Source organism: Trichoderma gamsii (assembly GCF_001481775.2).
Source record: "Trichoderma gamsii strain T6085 chromosome Unknown Scaffold_6.2, whole genome shotgun sequence".
In the NCBI taxonomy this organism is placed as follows: Eukaryota; Fungi; Ascomycota; class Sordariomycetes; order Hypocreales; family Hypocreaceae; genus Trichoderma; species Trichoderma gamsii.
Genome location: NW_020171343.1, coordinates 966,501 through 983,432, shown reverse-complemented (window position 1 = coordinate 983,432; position 16,932 = coordinate 966,501). Strand labels below are relative to the sequence as shown.

Genomic DNA, 16,932 nt, shown 5'->3' with positions numbered 1-16,932 from the left:
ATATATGCTTTTCTATCTATAAAAGGCCCAACTGACTCTACGGTGTTCGTAAGGGATGTGGATGAGTGCTTTCTTCCACGAGTTCAGCTCACGAGGATAGAAGTGGCATAATCAACCGCTCGAACAGATCACGTCTTCGTTTCGATACTCTGTGTAGCAAGCTTCACAGACTGGTAAATAGACAACAGTCTAGGTGCAACATATATATAAAAAGAAGGAGAATCCCAAATATCGACAAAGACAACAATAAAAGAGACAAAAAAAATGGACGAACGGGGAATCGAACCCCGGACCTTTCCCATGCGATTTCGCAACTCAGAGGTTACAAGATGCTAAGGGAAAATTATACCACTAAACCATCCGCCCAAGCTATGCGATATCAGACATCTTCATAACAATCTCTATCAAGGCAAGCAACAAATCTACGTTTTCGTCTCAAAGTTTAAAGCAATTTTATTCTCTATCCCTTCTTCCTCTCCCAGATATTCACGATAATTGACACACATTTTGATATCACCGATAAAGAAAAAAAAAGAAAAAAAAGAACAAAGGAGACCCTCAAAAGCATGAAGATGCAGGTAAATGAACAACCGAATCTACTTAAGAAAAAAAAAAGGTTAAATAGCTGTCTGTCTGTCTGTATGTATGTTGAGAATGCGGTCAATGGTATCATCCACGTCTTGTAATAAAAAAGAAAAAAGTTCAATATTAGCACACTTTGCACAACAACCCGGCGCGGACAAAAAAAAAAGTAGTTTCCCCATCTGCCTTTCGCTTTCTCTCTCGACTTTTGTTTTTTTCTCTCCTTCTTTATAACCTACAACAACAAATGCTTTGTACTCCACGCCTATCTCTGTTTCGTCTCCGTTCTCCCATGTCACGCATGCGACAGACCAAAAAGTAGAAAAAGAAAAAGAAAAAGAGAAGAAAAAGGAGAAAAGGGGGCAGGTCGGGAGGAGAAGAGAGTGAATATGATTTTTCCTCTGAAGACAAATGAAAAAGAGAGAAAAAGAAAAGAAACGAGCCCAACCAGATGAACAGGAAAGTGCGGCCAAAGGAAAACAATCAATCAAAAACACGCGTGCTCTCGAATGAGAATTGGAAAATGTAAGAACAAAAAAGAAAATGGAAAGGAAAAGAAACGCGAAGTGCTGATTATGTTGCAAAACAGTGTTTAAAAATCATAGAGCCCAACAATTCCGCCCGACCGTTTCCTTGTCCTTCATGCGGAATCATCAGAGAAAAAAAAATAAAGGTTGTCAAAGTTTGAACCCGTTTGTGTATAGTTAACATCGCTGATTTTATGCGCCATGCCGTGCTTTGTCGTAATACCAATCAATTTTCGATCCACCAGCGCAAGGATAGAGGCTTGTTGTTGTAGTCCGTCTACATGACCATTCTAATTCCACCTTCTTGGGCATTCTCCTTCTTGGGGAGTGGTGGTAAAACCTTGTTTATACTTCCTCGGCTAACCGGTCGGGCTACTTTGAGCGAATTGTCTCTGCTCACAGTTCCATTGCTGTTGTCACCATAACCACTGTCAGAGCTATCGGGCTTAAGGAAAGTTTGTTCGTGGGCAGGTGGTGTTGGTGGAGGCGCCCGGCTCGGCTCTGGCGTGTCATTCCAAGATGTCGAATGAACCCATCGTTCCGTTTCGTCTTTGCTGCTTTCTCCGGCTTCTTCTACCACGGGTAGAATAGCCTCGTGCTGTGAATCTCTTGCGCCTGGCGCCGTCGCACTGGTTTTCAAGATTCGCTCTGGGATGTGCCCCTCGGGTGATCCCTTCAACGACGCTCGCCCATTGGGCTGGATTCCGACAGGAGGAGCAGGCGGCTCGTGCATCGGCATGGGAGGAATAGTGCTCTGCCTCGACCTTTCCTGTTTCTGTGCCTGAAGCACAAGTTCTTGGTCTCTGCGTGCACGTTCCCGCTTTGCTTCCTCGGCGGACATGGTGTTGCCTTGGATGAAATGGTAGAAGCGATCACCGTATTGGTCAGGTGGCAGAGCTGAAATTTTGCTCTTGTCGTTTGAGAGACCTTTCCAGAAATGCTCAATCTTCTTGATCATTCCGTACTATCCATGAGTTAGCAGGGTTTCCGTGCATAATGACATCTACGGCTTCGGGACTTACGTGAGTGAGACAATCAATAACACCAAGATAGTAAATCTCCTCTGCTGGCTCATTGTCTTCGTGGGTGGCTCTGAAACCACCATCATCCTGGTTGAAAAGGAGCCCTCGACGATCCTCTGCCGCCTCATCAGGCATCTGGTCATTGGCTTGGCCCATGGGTACTGGGCGTTCCTTCTGGACCATTTGACGTAGCTCCTTGGCTTTACGATAATTTTCCAGCTTCGATGGGGTTCGAAGAAGAGAAGCCTGAAGGTCGTCTTCAGGGCTCTTCTCGCCACCTGGGTTGAATACTTGCAGCGTCTTTCCACGAAGATTTTCATCGTTTCCGCGGGAAAGGTCGTGGATGCCAACCAGCAACGAGTAGTCCATGATGTGGAGTTTCTTGAGGAGGGCCACGTCTCGTTGGAGCTGCTCAAGGAACAGCTTCTTCTTCTGCATACCTAGCTCCAAGTTCTGTTTCCGTCGAAGCCAGTTCAGGTCCTTGAGGGTCGCGCGTGGATTCTTTGCCAAGTCCTCCTCTCTGTAGTCTCGGCCAATAGTCGAACCTTTAAGATCAAAGGTGGTGTGCACGTCTCGGTGTGGGGGGAATAAATTGTTCATGACGACGAAGTGGATTTTCTTTCCATAAGGCATCTTGACCCGGTGAAGGCCGTAAAACTGGGAGAGTAGAGTGTTGGGATTCTCGGTGACGTGCTTATAGTATTCTCTGAGGATCTTGCGTAGAAACTTATGCTCGGCGTGGTGAATGGTCTTGATGATGTACTTGTAATCTCTAGAAAAGTAAAAAAAGCTGCCGCTCTTACCCGGGGAGCCCAGCTCCGAGAGTATATATTTGCCCGTCAGGGACATGAGATAATCAGCAGGGTCCAGACGGAAAGCATTTCGCAGGTGGCGGAAGACCCAAGGGGCATAGTCTTTAAACTTGAAGTCGTACTTGGCCGAAGGGACAAGTTCGTTACCGGTACTGTTGAGAGGGAGAATATTAGCATCATCAGAAGGCTTTAGGGGGGTTGGGGTCAAGCATGAATGATCATGAAAGATTGAAAGGTTGGGGAGAGAATTGACATACATGTCGAACGTAGACTTTTGCTTAACATTAAAGTCCGCATCGGTCAACTCGCGGTCCAACTTTGCATTCGTCCTCGAGACAGATACACGGATGCCCGTCAACATGTTGTAGGCCGTTACCCAGTTGGCATGGGTCTCGTCAACCTTGGTGCCAACCAACACTCGGTCATCGTCCTCCTCTTCCTTCCGTCTCCGTTTGCTAGCTCGCTTCTGTCGATACATCTCGGCCCATCGCATGGCGTCTTCGTCAGGTACAATCTCGTCGCGAGGAGCATCCGACTGCATAGACCGCGTCGTTCGTCGAGCCAAGTTGAAAGAAGCTGCACGGCCTGGTGCTGGAGGGCTGGCGATTGTTGGTGAAAAGCGACCGCTGGCTTGAGCGGTGTCGAGGCCGTCCTTTGACGTTCTTCCCGGCGCAGGCTTGGGCACCTCGAGGGTGTGTCTCTGCTTGACGCCCATGCTGGGCCCGGGCTGTAGATGAGCAGACAAAGAGGGTGCCGAGCTGGAGCCGGCAGGCTGGTAGGATGCGGGAGATGAAAAGCGATGGGGAGTGCCGTTGGTAGTATGCTGCGGCAGGGCGAGGTCAGAAGCCATCGGCGACGGCGTCCAAGGCTGAGGCGGGCTGTGTGACTCGGCATCTGTGGGGGGCGGTGTTGGCCGGGTCACGGTGGTCAAGACATCGTCTTGGACGCTCCTCGTCGATGCCCTCTGATTGCTGGACGACGTTAACGCGGCTGGCTTACGGGCCAGATCGGCCGCGGCACCTGCATAGAGGTGTTCCTGTGGCACGGTGCGATGGGGGAGAGAAAAGGCGGTTCCATTGGCCAGCGCGTGGCTGGCGTCGCCATACTCTTGTGCTTCATAGCCCCCAGCCAGACTCTTGCCGTTGGAGAGAGAGCTCATGCTCGTCGGTCGTGTTCCGTTGGCGCTGCCGTCGTCTCGCCAGCACTGGTCGAGTTCGTTCAAGGGCATGGGCGAGTCCGAAACGTCCGAGTCGCGCGTGGACAGAGTCGAGCTCTCGTCGAAGCGCTCATGGACGGCGTAGGACCGGGCGTCGGTTATGGATGCCTCATTCGCCAGGCCCTTTGCAGCGGCAAAGCTGTGGCCGTACTGGTCGTGGTCGTGCTCGTGGCCGTGCTCAAGACTGATGAAGGAGCCGTTGGAAAAGACTGTCGGGTTGTCTTGGGTCAGGAACGAGGGCATTTCGCTGCGACGGCGGACGCGAGCGGCGGACAGCTGCTAAATGCTACCAATTGAGCGATGCTTCTTGGATCGATGGGAAGGGATTTGATGGGGATGGAGATCTGCTGCGTCTGCGGGTTGGATTGGATTGGATCAATGGTGCAGGAGATTGGGCAGAGACGACAGAACAGCTAACCAGAGGGAAAGACTGGCGCGCCGACCCACTCCGCAGCCCGCTGGGATGACGAATTGGCTTGGGGGGGGTTACAGCGAGGAACAGCGCCTGGAAGGGGAAGAGAAACAGGGATGGGTTGGATGCAGTTCGTGCAGCCGCTCCCGCGCAGAAAAACAAAGCAGAAGAAAACAGAGCGTAGATGAAGTCTCGTTGCTTCTCTCAACGACATTCGAGCACTGGCAGCGGGCTGTCGGGCTCCAACCTCGAGCAAAACTGGAACGAGGCGCCTGGCTAGTACCCAGTGGCGGGTTTGTCGTTCGCTCCGGGCCAGCGCTAATGATGGTGGCCCAGGGGGCTATCAGCGGAAAATGGATGGGCCACAAGGGGAGACGAGGCCTGGAGAGGACGCCTCTTGGCATTTGATGGAGCCAGCCTGATTAATGGCACTGGGTCAGACAGCACTTGACAGCACAGCATAGCAAAGCACAGCACAGCTACATCTAAGTACCGCGCGCTGTAAAATCCTGCTTTGGGGAGCTGGGTCCGCTAAGGGAGCCCTGCAGCTGCTCCAGTGGGCGGCCGCCAGTGGGTGAGCAGACACACATGCACTGATTGAGAGATCCATGGAACCTGGAATTTGATGGGCGCTCGTCATAGGGCGTGATCTTGCACCTAGGCCAGCTGAACGGATTGAGGTTGATCTGCCGCTACGAGAGGCAGTGCAAATGCACGCTGGGCCATCGTGGTCGCTCGGTTTGCGTGCCACGGCAGCCCGCAGGATGCGCTGACATGCAGGCACCTACATGTGATAGTGCTGTGTCCAGTCTATAAAAGCAGCCATGGAGGCAAAGCAAAGCACTCGATGGAATCAGTCCATGCCACAAAGCAATGCTTCAACAATTGTAGCAACAGCTGTGCCAAAGGCAAATGATCCCGTCTTTCACGTCAGAGCATTCTGTGTCTGGCCTGGGGTACCTGTACCAGCATCCGCAGGGTGGGCGACCCTGCGGATGCTGGTACAGGTACCCCAGGCCAGACCAAGCCCTTTTCCACCATTGACTCGCAGAAATGATTTACAGGATACATGGAGACTCAGGCTGCCCTCGGCGCTGGGCATTTCCACGATGGGTCCAGCAGCAACACAAGTCATGACATCAAACCGTTCCACTAGCGAAACCAAACAGGGGGGGCGAACAACTTTTTGACAATTCCTGGCACTAGCACGACAGTTTGCATTCTGGACTATCGCGCGAGTGAAACAGACGAGCTTAGTCAGATCACAGACAATATGGCTGCCGGTGAAAAAGAAGGCGAAAAGACAAAAAGCAAGGCAAGGCGTGAAGAGAGAGGAAAATCGAAGGCTGGGTGAAGCGGAGCATCACATGGACTTAAGACAGCTGCTACTCCGTATCTGTGCACCGATCCTGTCACAACATGCCAACCGTGGCTGTATTAATAGCACCAAAGTATCCGTACTTGACATGTAATCAGTCTCTTGGCCTATTAAATCCGCGGCAAAGGCCCCCCAGCTCCCTTTATGCATGTTTCGCGCACTCCAGCGTCCCGAAATCCTGCATGTTATTATCGGGTACAAGCTCTACACGCGACCACCAGCAGAGTGCAGTATGGAGCACATGTACCTACTACTGCTTCGTAATTATTAGCAGATCGCACACTCTCGGCTTCCCCTGAGCCCCGGCTCTGCTTGGCACTGGTGAAAAAAAAAGGATCGAATACGATTTGATCGCACCCGTCCAGCCAGTAATTCCGGCCCTGTCAGCACTGCCTCCCCTCTTTCATTAAGCCATGCCGGTAAGTTTCCGCCGGCCCAGCGCATAACGGCTGGTAATGTCCTGTCCTGGCCAGCGTTCGCGACGACCAGGGCCGCTCAGCCCCGAACCCCCCTCAGACTTCGACCTTGCCATCCCTGAATTTCGTCTCCAGTGAAGCGGGCTCTCTCTCATTTCTACCTGCGATCAGGACGAACCCTGACCGATGAATATCTCCGTCGTCTTCCGCAAGTCCCTTCTTTTCTAGAAGAGCTGGTGGAACCTGCTTCCCCTTCTTTGTCCAGCAGAAGAAGAAGAGCAAGAAGCATGAGAGAATTTGAAGCTTCTTCTTTAGGCTGTGGAGTGCCTGTCACCCCCATGCCCATGTCGCATGTGCTTCTAAAAGTAAAGCTGCCAGCCCTTGTACAATACTCGTATTATGTATAGTAAGTACTAGTAGTATTCCAGGGGGCCGAATTGGGTCACTCTGGCAACATTGGCGGCCGCTTATTGGCACAGAAACTACATACTTGTAATATTTTTCAAGGCCTATTTGTGAATTTGTATCGCCAATTTGTTTTTCGTGATGCCTTCGGCATTCTTCAAGTAATACTGGTTAGGCATGAGGTCTGAACATGAGACACACAGGTCTGAATCCACGTCATACGAGTATGTAATCACTCGTGTCGATCGCTTACAAGTCTGCAGAGCGTCCAAGAGGCCGCAAGATGACCTCAAGTTCGTAAGTAGGCAAATCTTTTTCGCCGAGTTAGCCGGGCAGTTCATTGCGAAAAAAACTGCAGTTGGTATCCAACTAACGATTGCACATGATAGTAAGAAAGATCTCATGATTGTAAGCATAGACGTATTTGGTACATTTCTTGTAAAAATTGATGAGGTTTTGAGCTGCACCATTGAGCCTCGAATTACCGAGATAACATTCACGTATGATATGCATGCTGATTTCGGTGTTTACACTACGATTATCCTAAACTGTAGCCCTTTTTTCCTTTTCAGCTATTTTTTTCCTATATACATTAAGATGTGGATATGCCAGATCATGCTACCAGCTCTCATAGGACGTCCTACTACTTACCCTATAAGATGCGCCATTTCCTGCTTTTGATGAGCTTGATACTAGACGAATCACAGTCAATTACAGCCAAGTAGCTTCGTTGGACACTCATATGTACTTAATCAATTGAAGAGCGAGTCAGCTCAACGTAAAAACTATCAAGACAACATTAAAGCTGCTTGTGCTTTGTAACTCTTCCGTTCTGAACTGCTAGCATCCGTGATATCATCCTAAAGAGGCTAGACTGCCGAGCTCAAGGAGCTTTAGCCAGCATATCTACAAAGTCGACATCAAATAGACCTGCATGCGCTACTGGATCACATATTCTTCTTCTGGATATCGTTAGAGTCCCGAGGGTTCAAGGGCATTTTCGTACTACTATCTTGTAGACCTCCATCATTCACCTTCACCATGTTTATAAATACTCGACATCCATCTATGACCATGGCTCTCCCGTTGGACGGACTCGAGAACCGCTAGCTCATCACCATCATGGACTTGGAGAAATCTACCAACGCGACTTCATCGGTATTGAACTCAGATACCAGTGATCCTGATCAAATATGGAGCAACTCGGACAAAAATCCCATAAATTGGGCCAACTCCAAGAAATATCAAACAATAGGGCTAATCTCCTTTCAAGCATTCATCTCGTAAGCTCTCTGGCGTTGCATGAAATTTGGTTCATCTTTCTCAAGTTCGTTTAGGCCTCTTGCAAGCTCCATCATGGCACCCGGTTTACCAGAAATCGCCAAGAAATACGACATCAAGTCCGACACAGTTTTGGCTCTGACTCTGACCATATATCTTCTGGCTTGGGCACTTGGACCGCTCGTCTTTGCCCCCTTGTCTGAAATTATGGGACGGAGGTGGGTGATGAACATCTCGAGCGTCATATTTACCGCGTTTAGTATTGCCTGCATCTTTGCTAGGTCGACGGGACAACTGATCGCTTTTCGATTCTTGGCTGGAATTGGAGCATCGACGCCAATATCGATTGCCGGAGCGGTTATAGCTGATCTTTTCATCCTGCAAGAACGAGCTCCGGCTAGTGCTATATATGGTCTGGGCTTGCTCATTGGGCCTCCGACTGGACCAATCATGGGAGGATATTTGACTCAGACAGTCGGGGTTCGCTATGGCTTCGTCTTGACGGCCGCTCTTGGTGCTGCTGCATTGATCCTCTGCGTGTTCTTTCTCCCCGAGACGGATCATGCACTCATTCAATCAAATCATGGCTCACAGGGAAAAGGACTGCTAAGGTTCTGGAAGAAAGAAACGGAGGGGGAAATGGTTGACGAAAGAAAGGGCATTTCCGCTTCGCTGATGAGTCCTAAAGCTAGAGAAGCAGCTCTACGCCCTTTGTTACTCCTCATAAGAAGCCCTATTTGCCTCATCATGAGTTTCTATGGAGCACTGTAGGATCACACCCTGTATTTCCGATCACCTCACCCGGCTAACTTCATATATAGTGTTTATGGCTTTCTGAACATGTTTTTCACAACTTTTCCAACGATATTTGGCAACATATATGGATTCCAGCCTGGCCCAACTGGCTTGACGTACATAGGAGGAGGACTAGGTGAATTATGTGCCACGGCTTTAGGTGGATGGGTAGGGAACACAGTTTACCACAATGTGAGTCTGCCTGAGCGATTTCTCTATTCATTTGACGTGAAACTGAAACGAGCCTCTGAGAATAGTTGACCAAGAAGAATGACGAGATCCCCAAGCCGGAATTTCGAATGCCGGGAATGCTTCTCGGCTCCATTGCCGTCCCCATCGGACTCTTCTGGTTCGGCTGGACAGCACAGACGCACCAGCACTGGATGCTTCCTATCATCGGTTCGTCCATCTTCGGATTTGGCATGATGTCCATTCTTTTGCCGCTGCAGCTCTATTTCATCGACGCCTTCAAATACTCTGCGGCTGCTCTGGCAGCTGCCGCGCTCGCTCGCTCGCTCCTCGCATTCGCAATACCCCTTTTCGCCCCACAAATGATTGATGCCATGGGACTGGGGGGAACATATTCGTTTCTTGGCGGACTGAGCATCGCAATAGGAATCCCGTTGCCTCTATGGGTGTATTTTCAGGGGGAGAAGATTCGGGCGAGAAGTGATTTGAACAACTGAAGAGCGAAGGGAGCAGTTGATCTTGCTGCTTATGACAATCAAATATTGCCGAACTCTGTTTAATCTAATTATAGTTGCAAGCAAAAGATGAACATGTGCGGCGTCCAGGCCTAGGTATCTACATGTATTTACAGGCTTGAGATTGAACTGTGCAAAGGGGGCAAGAAGGTTAGGCATTGTATAATGAATCAACACAATTGACTGGCAATAAGAATGATAGCTATAATTATCCATTCAAGCGTAAGTAAAGGTAAGCGAATTATGCACTATACTTGTTCAAATTAGATGTAATAGCAATGTGTGCACAATGCGAGAGTATACTTTCTGTAAAAGAGCATTGCTCTTACGTGTATTTAGACTGCTTACTCATCCTCTGGAATTCGATTTCATGGCCGCTCGACGGTGGATTACAACTCTTCCCACCTATATCTCACAACCACACCTCACCGAACAGACATATGACTATAACATAAGGCGCAATGAGACTGGGTTCTCAGAGAGTCCATGGGTGCAAGACATGCAAACGCAGAAAGATAAAAGTAAGTAGGACGCAACAATTGATGCAGAAAAATTGGAGAATGCTATCTAACTGGATTCCAGTGTGATAATAAGCAACCGCACTGTTCCCAGTGCATACGGCTTAAACAGCCATGTCTTGGAACTACGCAAGGTCTTATTTTTATCCATAGTGTAAATGGTAAGTTTTTTCGTCAGCTTTTCAAGCTCGTGCTGTAGAAATTTACTGAAATCTCTACAGGATCGCAGACTCAGCAGGAACTTGCTCGCCGTGATCAATGGCATCAAGTAGGCATTTGGTCAGACCCTTTGATTCAGGACTTTGCGCTTACATGTATATGGCTTAGCAAGCGGATCACATAGGCATTTCGGCCAGTATCAGCAGCAGTGTACACAACGTGGTGTCGCGTATGGCACTTGAGATTGCGTCGTACCATACATGTGCCTGGACACCTCACCCGTGGCTCATGTTGATACCTCAGCTGTCGCTGTCGGTAGATTTTCAGTCTATTATGCTGCTTCCATTTCAAGCCATGATGGCAGCTTTTTCAGCCCTTCCAAGCAATGATGTGTCGTTAAGAGCGGTGGCCTACCGGTATTATTCAAGCGGCTTAGAGTGCCACCAGGCTCAATTTCATCAGCTTGTTCCGTGGCAGAAGCACCAGCATTCAGCGTCTATCTTAAACCTTCTTCTCATGTCTATGGCGCTATTGGAATTTGAGATGATGGCACCTCTTGGTACGGACTCTTGGCTTCCCTATGCTCATGGTGTCCTCAGCCTCTTGGAGCAAGTTGGGCTCCAAGGCTGCCAGGTATCGCCATTCTTTGAAATATTTTGGCAGCTGCGCTTTTTCATGGTATGTTCAACATCTCGAAACCCTGAGTCTATAGACGAGAAGCTTATGGTAATACAGTCGTACATTGCGCTATCTACTCGCAGGACATCACTCCTCGGGACTCGAGAGTGGATGGAGATACCCTTTCTATGTCGTGGTAAAACCGAATTCGACCGTGTTATTGATACGCTTCTTTTACTCGGTTCAACATTGATGGAAGAAGATGATGAGGACACCAAAACAGGCAATGCAGAAACGATCAGCAAAAGCTTGAGCGGCAATCACAGCGCGGAATCCGCATCTGCTTCCTCAAGCCAAATTGCTGGTTCTGAGCAGATAATTCGTCTTCTCGTAAACTTACGAGAGCTTGTATCGGCACAACAATCTGATAGCTTTGAGAGGCAAGTTGCTCTATCGACAGCCATCCTCGAAGATTCCAACCTCCTCCTGAGCCAGCCCTCTTTGCCATTTAATGTCTCGCTGCAAGTCATATCTGCAATGAAATTAGTGGTTCAATATGCGCCCGACTCCATACAAAGACAAGACGCGGCGCAGCTATATGCCGACTGGCATGGGCGTCTTTTGTTAATGGCATGATTGGTACCAGCCTGGTTTTAGACAATATTTGGAAGCTGCCAACGGGAGTTCAATGTTTGGGGTATATAAGTGGCAGTTGAGAGAACATTGAAGGTATGAGCTCCCGGCGAGCAGCCGCCTCACGTGAGTTTGCGTACTCCTGCCCTTTTCCAAAATTTGAAAGACACTGCCTCTCGAGATAGGAAGCATTTCTACTACAATCGCCGTATATGACCGTGTTGCTGAGGACTTTCATTATTACAGAGTAGCTATTACTACCTCGTCCAACTACCTAGCGTTCAAGCCGGCAAACCCTCATCTTGTCCTCTAAAATGATTGAAAACTCGACCGATGTTTGCACATCGCCAGCGACATCAACCTCTCCAATCTTTCCTTCATCTGACCGAGTCTTTTCGACTGGAGGACCTGACGCCGCCGACACAGCACAGCCAGGCAAGCTCTTCTCGGGAGACAGAGGACTACCGCGATCGACTTCTATACAAGCTTCTCAGCTGTGGCCAATTAGCACCCAAGATGACTCAACCGCCCTTGTGCATCAGTGCATGACATCTTGTCCAGACTTCAGTCGAGGTTCAAAACAGCCCGGGGTAAATGGCTATTGCGGTTTCTTTAAGCCCCGTTGTTATATATAAGCAAGCTAACGCGGAATCAAAGATTGATTCGCCTCGGCTGGGGAGCTGGCACCACTATTACAGCAGACGTGTTTCTCGATCTCAGCCCATCACGCCGCCAACTTTTCGTGAACGCATCGCGGTTCGCTTCCGCCGCAGACGGCCGTGGGAGTCTCCAAGGCGCTCTCGCAACTCGACTTCTGCAGAGCTTGTGACGCCCAAATTTCAAGACGGAAGAGAAAGGAGGCGAAGGGCTCGAGGTTCATTAGAACGGCACAGTCCTTCTGATATTGGGAGCCCTGGACAATGCACTCCTGTAGGGGAATGAGAGGCAGCCTCATTTGTCTCAAAGTTGGCAGCTACATGTATTCAAGGACAGGTCAGATGATGAAAGCGACGCGGCCATATCTTCGTCAGGATAACCACATCGCTACACTGCGGTGCTGTTGCAAAGTAGAGCTTTAGACCTATATCGATAGAATATATAGTTTTTTTCTTAATCTTGCCAGCCTCAACGGACTATCCAACTGTCTATTGTTCATGATACTGGTGATGAGTTGCATATATTTTACATACATCTACCCCATATTCTGTCATCGACAAGGCGCATCCCCTGAACCCCGAGATCGGGTTGGAGCTATTAGGTACGATTTCTCCCGTTATATTCCATTTTTAGCCTGCTTATACCGCCATGCTAGCCCCTACTAAGGCATCCTACGGAGGATTAAATCCAGGCGCCGCATCATGTGCAGCGGCTGCTGGCGGTGGAGATGCCAGTGTGGAGCGTGTCTCTGATTCGGCGCGGGTTTCATCGGATTAGTGCTCGCCCTAGTAGCTCCGAGGCCCAAGTCTGGGGAAGCTCCGCTGCCGATAGTGTGCCGAGCTGGAGGCCATAAGACCGTACGATAACGCTGTCGCAACACTCTTTCTCTCGCTTTTGATACCAAGTCTGTTATTCTTTTGAATCTCCTTGAATATGCTGCGACAATCCTTTAGGGCGTTTGCCCGCAATGCGGCGTCGGCGAGGCCAATTGCTGCGAGAAGCTATGCTACCGGTGCCGGCCCCGCGTTCGACTGGCAGGATCCTCTGAATGCGAAGAACCTCTTTACCGAAGAAGAGCTGGCCATTGCAGAGACGGCAGAGAGATACTGCCAGGAGCGGCTACAGCCCAGGGTCCTACGTATGAACTTGAATTGAATATCCTCATCATGTACGATGGGATTTGCCTGCTAACTTCTTTGCTTCCTTACTCTAGAGGCTTACCGAGACGAACACTACGACCCCAAGATCCTCGAAGAGATGGGCGAGCTAGGCCTTCTGGGCTCCGGTATCAAGGGCTACGGATGCGCTGGCGTATCCTCAGTAGCCGGCGGTCTGATCACAAGAGCAGTCGAGCGAGTCGACAGCGGCTACCGATCGGGCATGTCCGTCCAGTCGTCCCTCGTTATGGGCGGCATCTACGAGTTCGGCAGCGAAGAGCAGAAGGAGAGATTCCTCCCAGAGATGGCCAGGGGAAGGCTCATTGGCGCATTCGGCCTGACGGAGCCAAACCATGGCAGCGACCCGGGCAGCATGGAGAGCGTCGCGAAGCCGCACCCGACGAAGAAGGGCTACTTGTCTCTGAGCGGCGCCAAGACCTGGATCACTAACAGCCCCATTGCCGACGTGCTGCTGGTGTGGGCCAAGCTGCAAGAGACGGGCAAGATTAGGGGCTTCTTGGTTGAGCGCAAGGATTGTCCTCCCGGCACGCTGGAGACGCCCGCCATCAAGGATAAGAATGGTCTTCGGGCCTCCATCACGGGCATGATCCAGATGGACGACGTTCCCGTCCCAGAAGCAAACATGTTTCCCGAAGTAGAAGGCCTAAAGGGGCCGTTCAGCTGTCTCAACAGCGCAAGATACGGCATCTCCCTCGGCGTTATGGGCGCTCTCGAGGATGCCATTGCCCGCGCTCGCACGTACTCCCTGGAGCGCAAGCAGTTCAAAGGCAACCCTCTCGCAAAGTACCAGCTCATCCAGAAGAAGCTCGCCGATGCCGCCACCGACGCCGCTTACGGCACCCTGGCTGCGGTGCAGGTCGGCCGGCTCAAGGACGAGGGCAAGGTGACGCCGGAGATGATTAGCATGGTTAAGAGACAGAACTGCGATGCTGCGCTGCGGAACGTGCGTGTGCTGCAGGAGGTTTTTGGAGGAAATGCCGTGAGCGACGAGTATCACATTGGAAGACATGTTGCGAACTTGTTTGTGACACAGACGTATGAGGGACAGAGCGATATTCACAGTGAGTATCCTTTTACCCATTCCTTTTGACCACCCCTTCTTTCCTCTAATTGAAGTGAACGAGCTCGTGCTAACGATGACTTTAGGTTTGATAATAGGCAGAGCAATCACGGGAATTCAGGCTTTTGTGTAGAATATACTTGCCATAGAGAATATGAATTTCAGCGTATCAACACACATTGACGGAACCAGCTGCTTGCAATGGAGTAATCACCTGGGAAAATCAAGCTTCAACTGCAAAAAACCAATCGGCCACTTATATTCATTTTGATGAACCCTTTAGGAATCAAGTTTCTACGCACGTTATATACCTCTCTCAGTGTATATCAGCGTCCCAATTTTGTGCTCCTTTTCTATTACCCTAACATTTTTAATCCCATGCTCATTGATGATCTTCATTAACAATTGTTTTCTTCTTCTTTCCTCTTCTTTAAACCTCCTTGGTGCGCAGCGCCTCAGGGAGCAGTGCCACCTTTTCGTTAAACAGCTTCTCGGCATCAGCCCAAACTCTGGCTGTGCTTCGGTCCTTGAGCTGGAGCAATGACTCCTTGAGGCCCTCGCTGAATGACTCGCTGGCCTCGCGAGGAAGCATGGAGGGAAGGTGGTCGATGCTGATGACGGAGAGAGGCGTTGAGTTCTGGTCGTTCTCAATCTTGACGGGGACGGTGGGATCGTCAAAGGTGGTGTTGATGTCGTAGATGGGGATGGGGTTGTGAGGGTTGGTGGTATCGCATGAGACGTCGATGACAACGCTGAGGTTGCGGCCGGCTTGTGACAGAAGGTCGTTGTTGACGAAGGGAGGGATGGGCTTGGAGAGGTAGATGGCGTTGAGGAAGATGTCGTGCTCAGCGATTCTAAAGAGAGATGGTTAGGTCAGAGATCAGGTAGTGGCTAGCACAACAAAAGGAGCAATGGAAAACTTACTCCTTGTAAGGACCGTTACGGTCCTTGGTCTCGGCGAGATCCCAGCGAGTGAGGTTCTCCTCAGGAAGACCAGCCTTGAGGAACAGGTCGCAGGCACCGGTACCGCATCGACCGAGGGCACCCAAGACGAAGGCAGTAGGCTTACGTCCCAGCTTCTTCTCGCCTTCTGCAAGATCCTTGCGAATCTGCTCGACGAGCTCGTCCTCGTTCATGTAGTAGCCTCTGCCGTCGGTGAATGTGGCGACTGAGGGAAGCTTCTCGCCGGGGTGAGCGAGTTGCCAGGCCCAAGTCTTGACACCAAGAGCAGCGCCGGTGAAACCAGCGTGATAACCAAATGCTTTAAAGAGAATGAGTATATATTAGATAAAGAAGATCATATTTCCATACCTGAAACACGTCTTCCTACTTCGTCGACTAGAAATTCCAGATCATAAAGTACAGAGCCGCCTCGTGGGAATCGGCTGAGAACCTCTTGATGGCCCTTTTGTCCCTTGTAGCAATGGGCGAAGTGGATGAAGTCGTTCTTGAGAGGGAAGTTTTCTTCGGGAAGCTCCTTGAGGCCAAGGACGATGGTTCCCTGAGGGGCATTTGGCCACACGCCAGATTCGACAAGCTTGGCTCCCGCAGCTTCGTATTCTGAGTCCTCGAATATCCGCTTGAAGTTGGGATCGGTGGAGGAGCGCTCGACGGTGACGGGGTATCCGGCATCAATTAGAGACTTGATGACGGCGGGAGAGAAGGATCGGTGCTCGAGGGGCTTTTGCTCCGCTCGCAGGAGAAGGGCGGGATATCCAGACATTTTGTTTCTGAAAAGAATTGATCTAGACTAAAGACTTTTTTGTGTAAGTAATTGATGTTGAGTTGATAAGATGCAAGGTATAGAGGGGTGGAGGGGAATGTCTGCACTAATGACGATACGCCGATAAGTGCAGAAATTGGAGGGGCAATTGGCATAGAATTAAGAGAAAAGAGATCAATCAGCATGTTGAGATTTGTTTACTTACAGAAAAAGACGTTAATCAAGATAGGATTGCGTCTATGAATTCAAAGCTGAAGCAAGAATCTAAGAAAGTAAAAGTTTGTTGATTTTATTGACAAGGCGAAAGAAAAAAAAATTCCAGCTAAATGGCAGAATTATACTGCTCTATAGCAAGCCTCTTGAGTCACCACGCGCCAAATTTGGAGCGACATTCTCCGATGTCGCCAAAAACCCCACCATGGGCTGCGATGAGAGATCCGTAGCATGCCACTGAATCGACGGCTTCCAGACGCTTTTAGGTGACGGCACTGCGCTACGAGATGGTGCTCCATACAGAATGCTACTACACATCTACAAGTCTACTTCTATCCACGTATTGGCGAGTTGAAAGTGCAGCAGTTGTATTACAGATCTGCTAGCACATACTGCCAAATTAGGATCCAAGGTAGTCATCACGACTTGGCGCTGGTGGCATCGTCGAGTACCTAATCAATCGAAACGGGCTTGATACAAGCCATCATTCATCAGCGGCTTAATCTCCAATCATGAGTCCTGGCGCCGAATTTAGGCCATCATTGGTCATCCTTACATATGGGACATCACGGTGCGTGAATCCCGAGAACCATGTAAGTAACAGGTGTACACCAGTAATGAGT

The 16,932-nt window shown here is 49.9% G+C and overlaps 5 protein-coding genes across 5 annotated transcripts; 3 read left to right on the top strand and 2 right to left on the bottom strand.

Annotated features, from left to right (window-relative positions):
• Window positions 1-1,386: 1,386 nt before the first annotated feature.
• Window positions 1,387-4,402, bottom strand: TGAM01_v202607 (1-phosphatidylinositol-4-phosphate 5-kinase; the record flags this gene model as incomplete). The annotated part of the gene is made up of 2 exons (XM_024549028.1): window positions 1,387-2,073; window positions 2,132-4,402. The coding sequence occupies 2 exons, from the start codon at window positions 4,400-4,402 to the stop codon at window positions 1,387-1,389; spliced, it is 2,958 nt and encodes a 985-aa protein (XP_024406267.1).
• A 3,490-nt stretch (window positions 4,403-7,892) lies between these two features.
• On the top strand, window positions 7,893-9,532 carry TGAM01_v202606 (hypothetical protein; the record flags this gene model as incomplete). Its single annotated transcript, XM_018805049.1, has 4 exons — window positions 7,893-8,053; window positions 8,108-8,818; window positions 8,873-9,038; window positions 9,104-9,532. 4 exons carry the CDS (start codon window positions 7,893-7,895, stop codon window positions 9,530-9,532), a joined length of 1,467 nt encoding a protein of 488 aa, XP_018661773.1.
• Window positions 9,533-10,011: 479 nt separating this feature from the next.
• On the top strand, window positions 10,012-11,481 carry TGAM01_v202605 (hypothetical protein; the record flags this gene model as incomplete). The annotated part of the gene is made up of 5 exons (XM_024549027.1): window positions 10,012-10,071; window positions 10,133-10,229; window positions 10,290-10,336; window positions 10,396-10,905; window positions 10,963-11,481. 5 exons carry the CDS (start codon window positions 10,012-10,014, stop codon window positions 11,479-11,481), a joined length of 1,233 nt encoding a protein of 410 aa, XP_024406266.1.
• Window positions 11,482-13,068: 1,587 nt separating this feature from the next.
• Window positions 13,069-14,403, top strand: TGAM01_v202604 (glutaryl-CoA dehydrogenase; the record flags this gene model as incomplete). Its single annotated transcript, XM_018805048.1, has 2 exons — window positions 13,069-13,273; window positions 13,349-14,403. The coding sequence occupies 2 exons, from the start codon at window positions 13,069-13,071 to the stop codon at window positions 14,401-14,403; spliced, it is 1,260 nt and encodes a 419-aa protein (XP_018661772.1).
• Window positions 14,404-14,803: 400 nt separating this feature from the next.
• On the bottom strand, window positions 14,804-16,096 carry TGAM01_v202603 (saccharopine dehydrogenase; the record flags this gene model as incomplete). Its single annotated transcript, XM_018805047.1, has 3 exons — window positions 14,804-15,227; window positions 15,298-15,634; window positions 15,685-16,096. 3 exons carry the CDS (start codon window positions 16,094-16,096, stop codon window positions 14,804-14,806), a joined length of 1,173 nt encoding a protein of 390 aa, XP_018661771.1.
• Window positions 16,097-16,932: the final 836 nt, after the last annotated feature.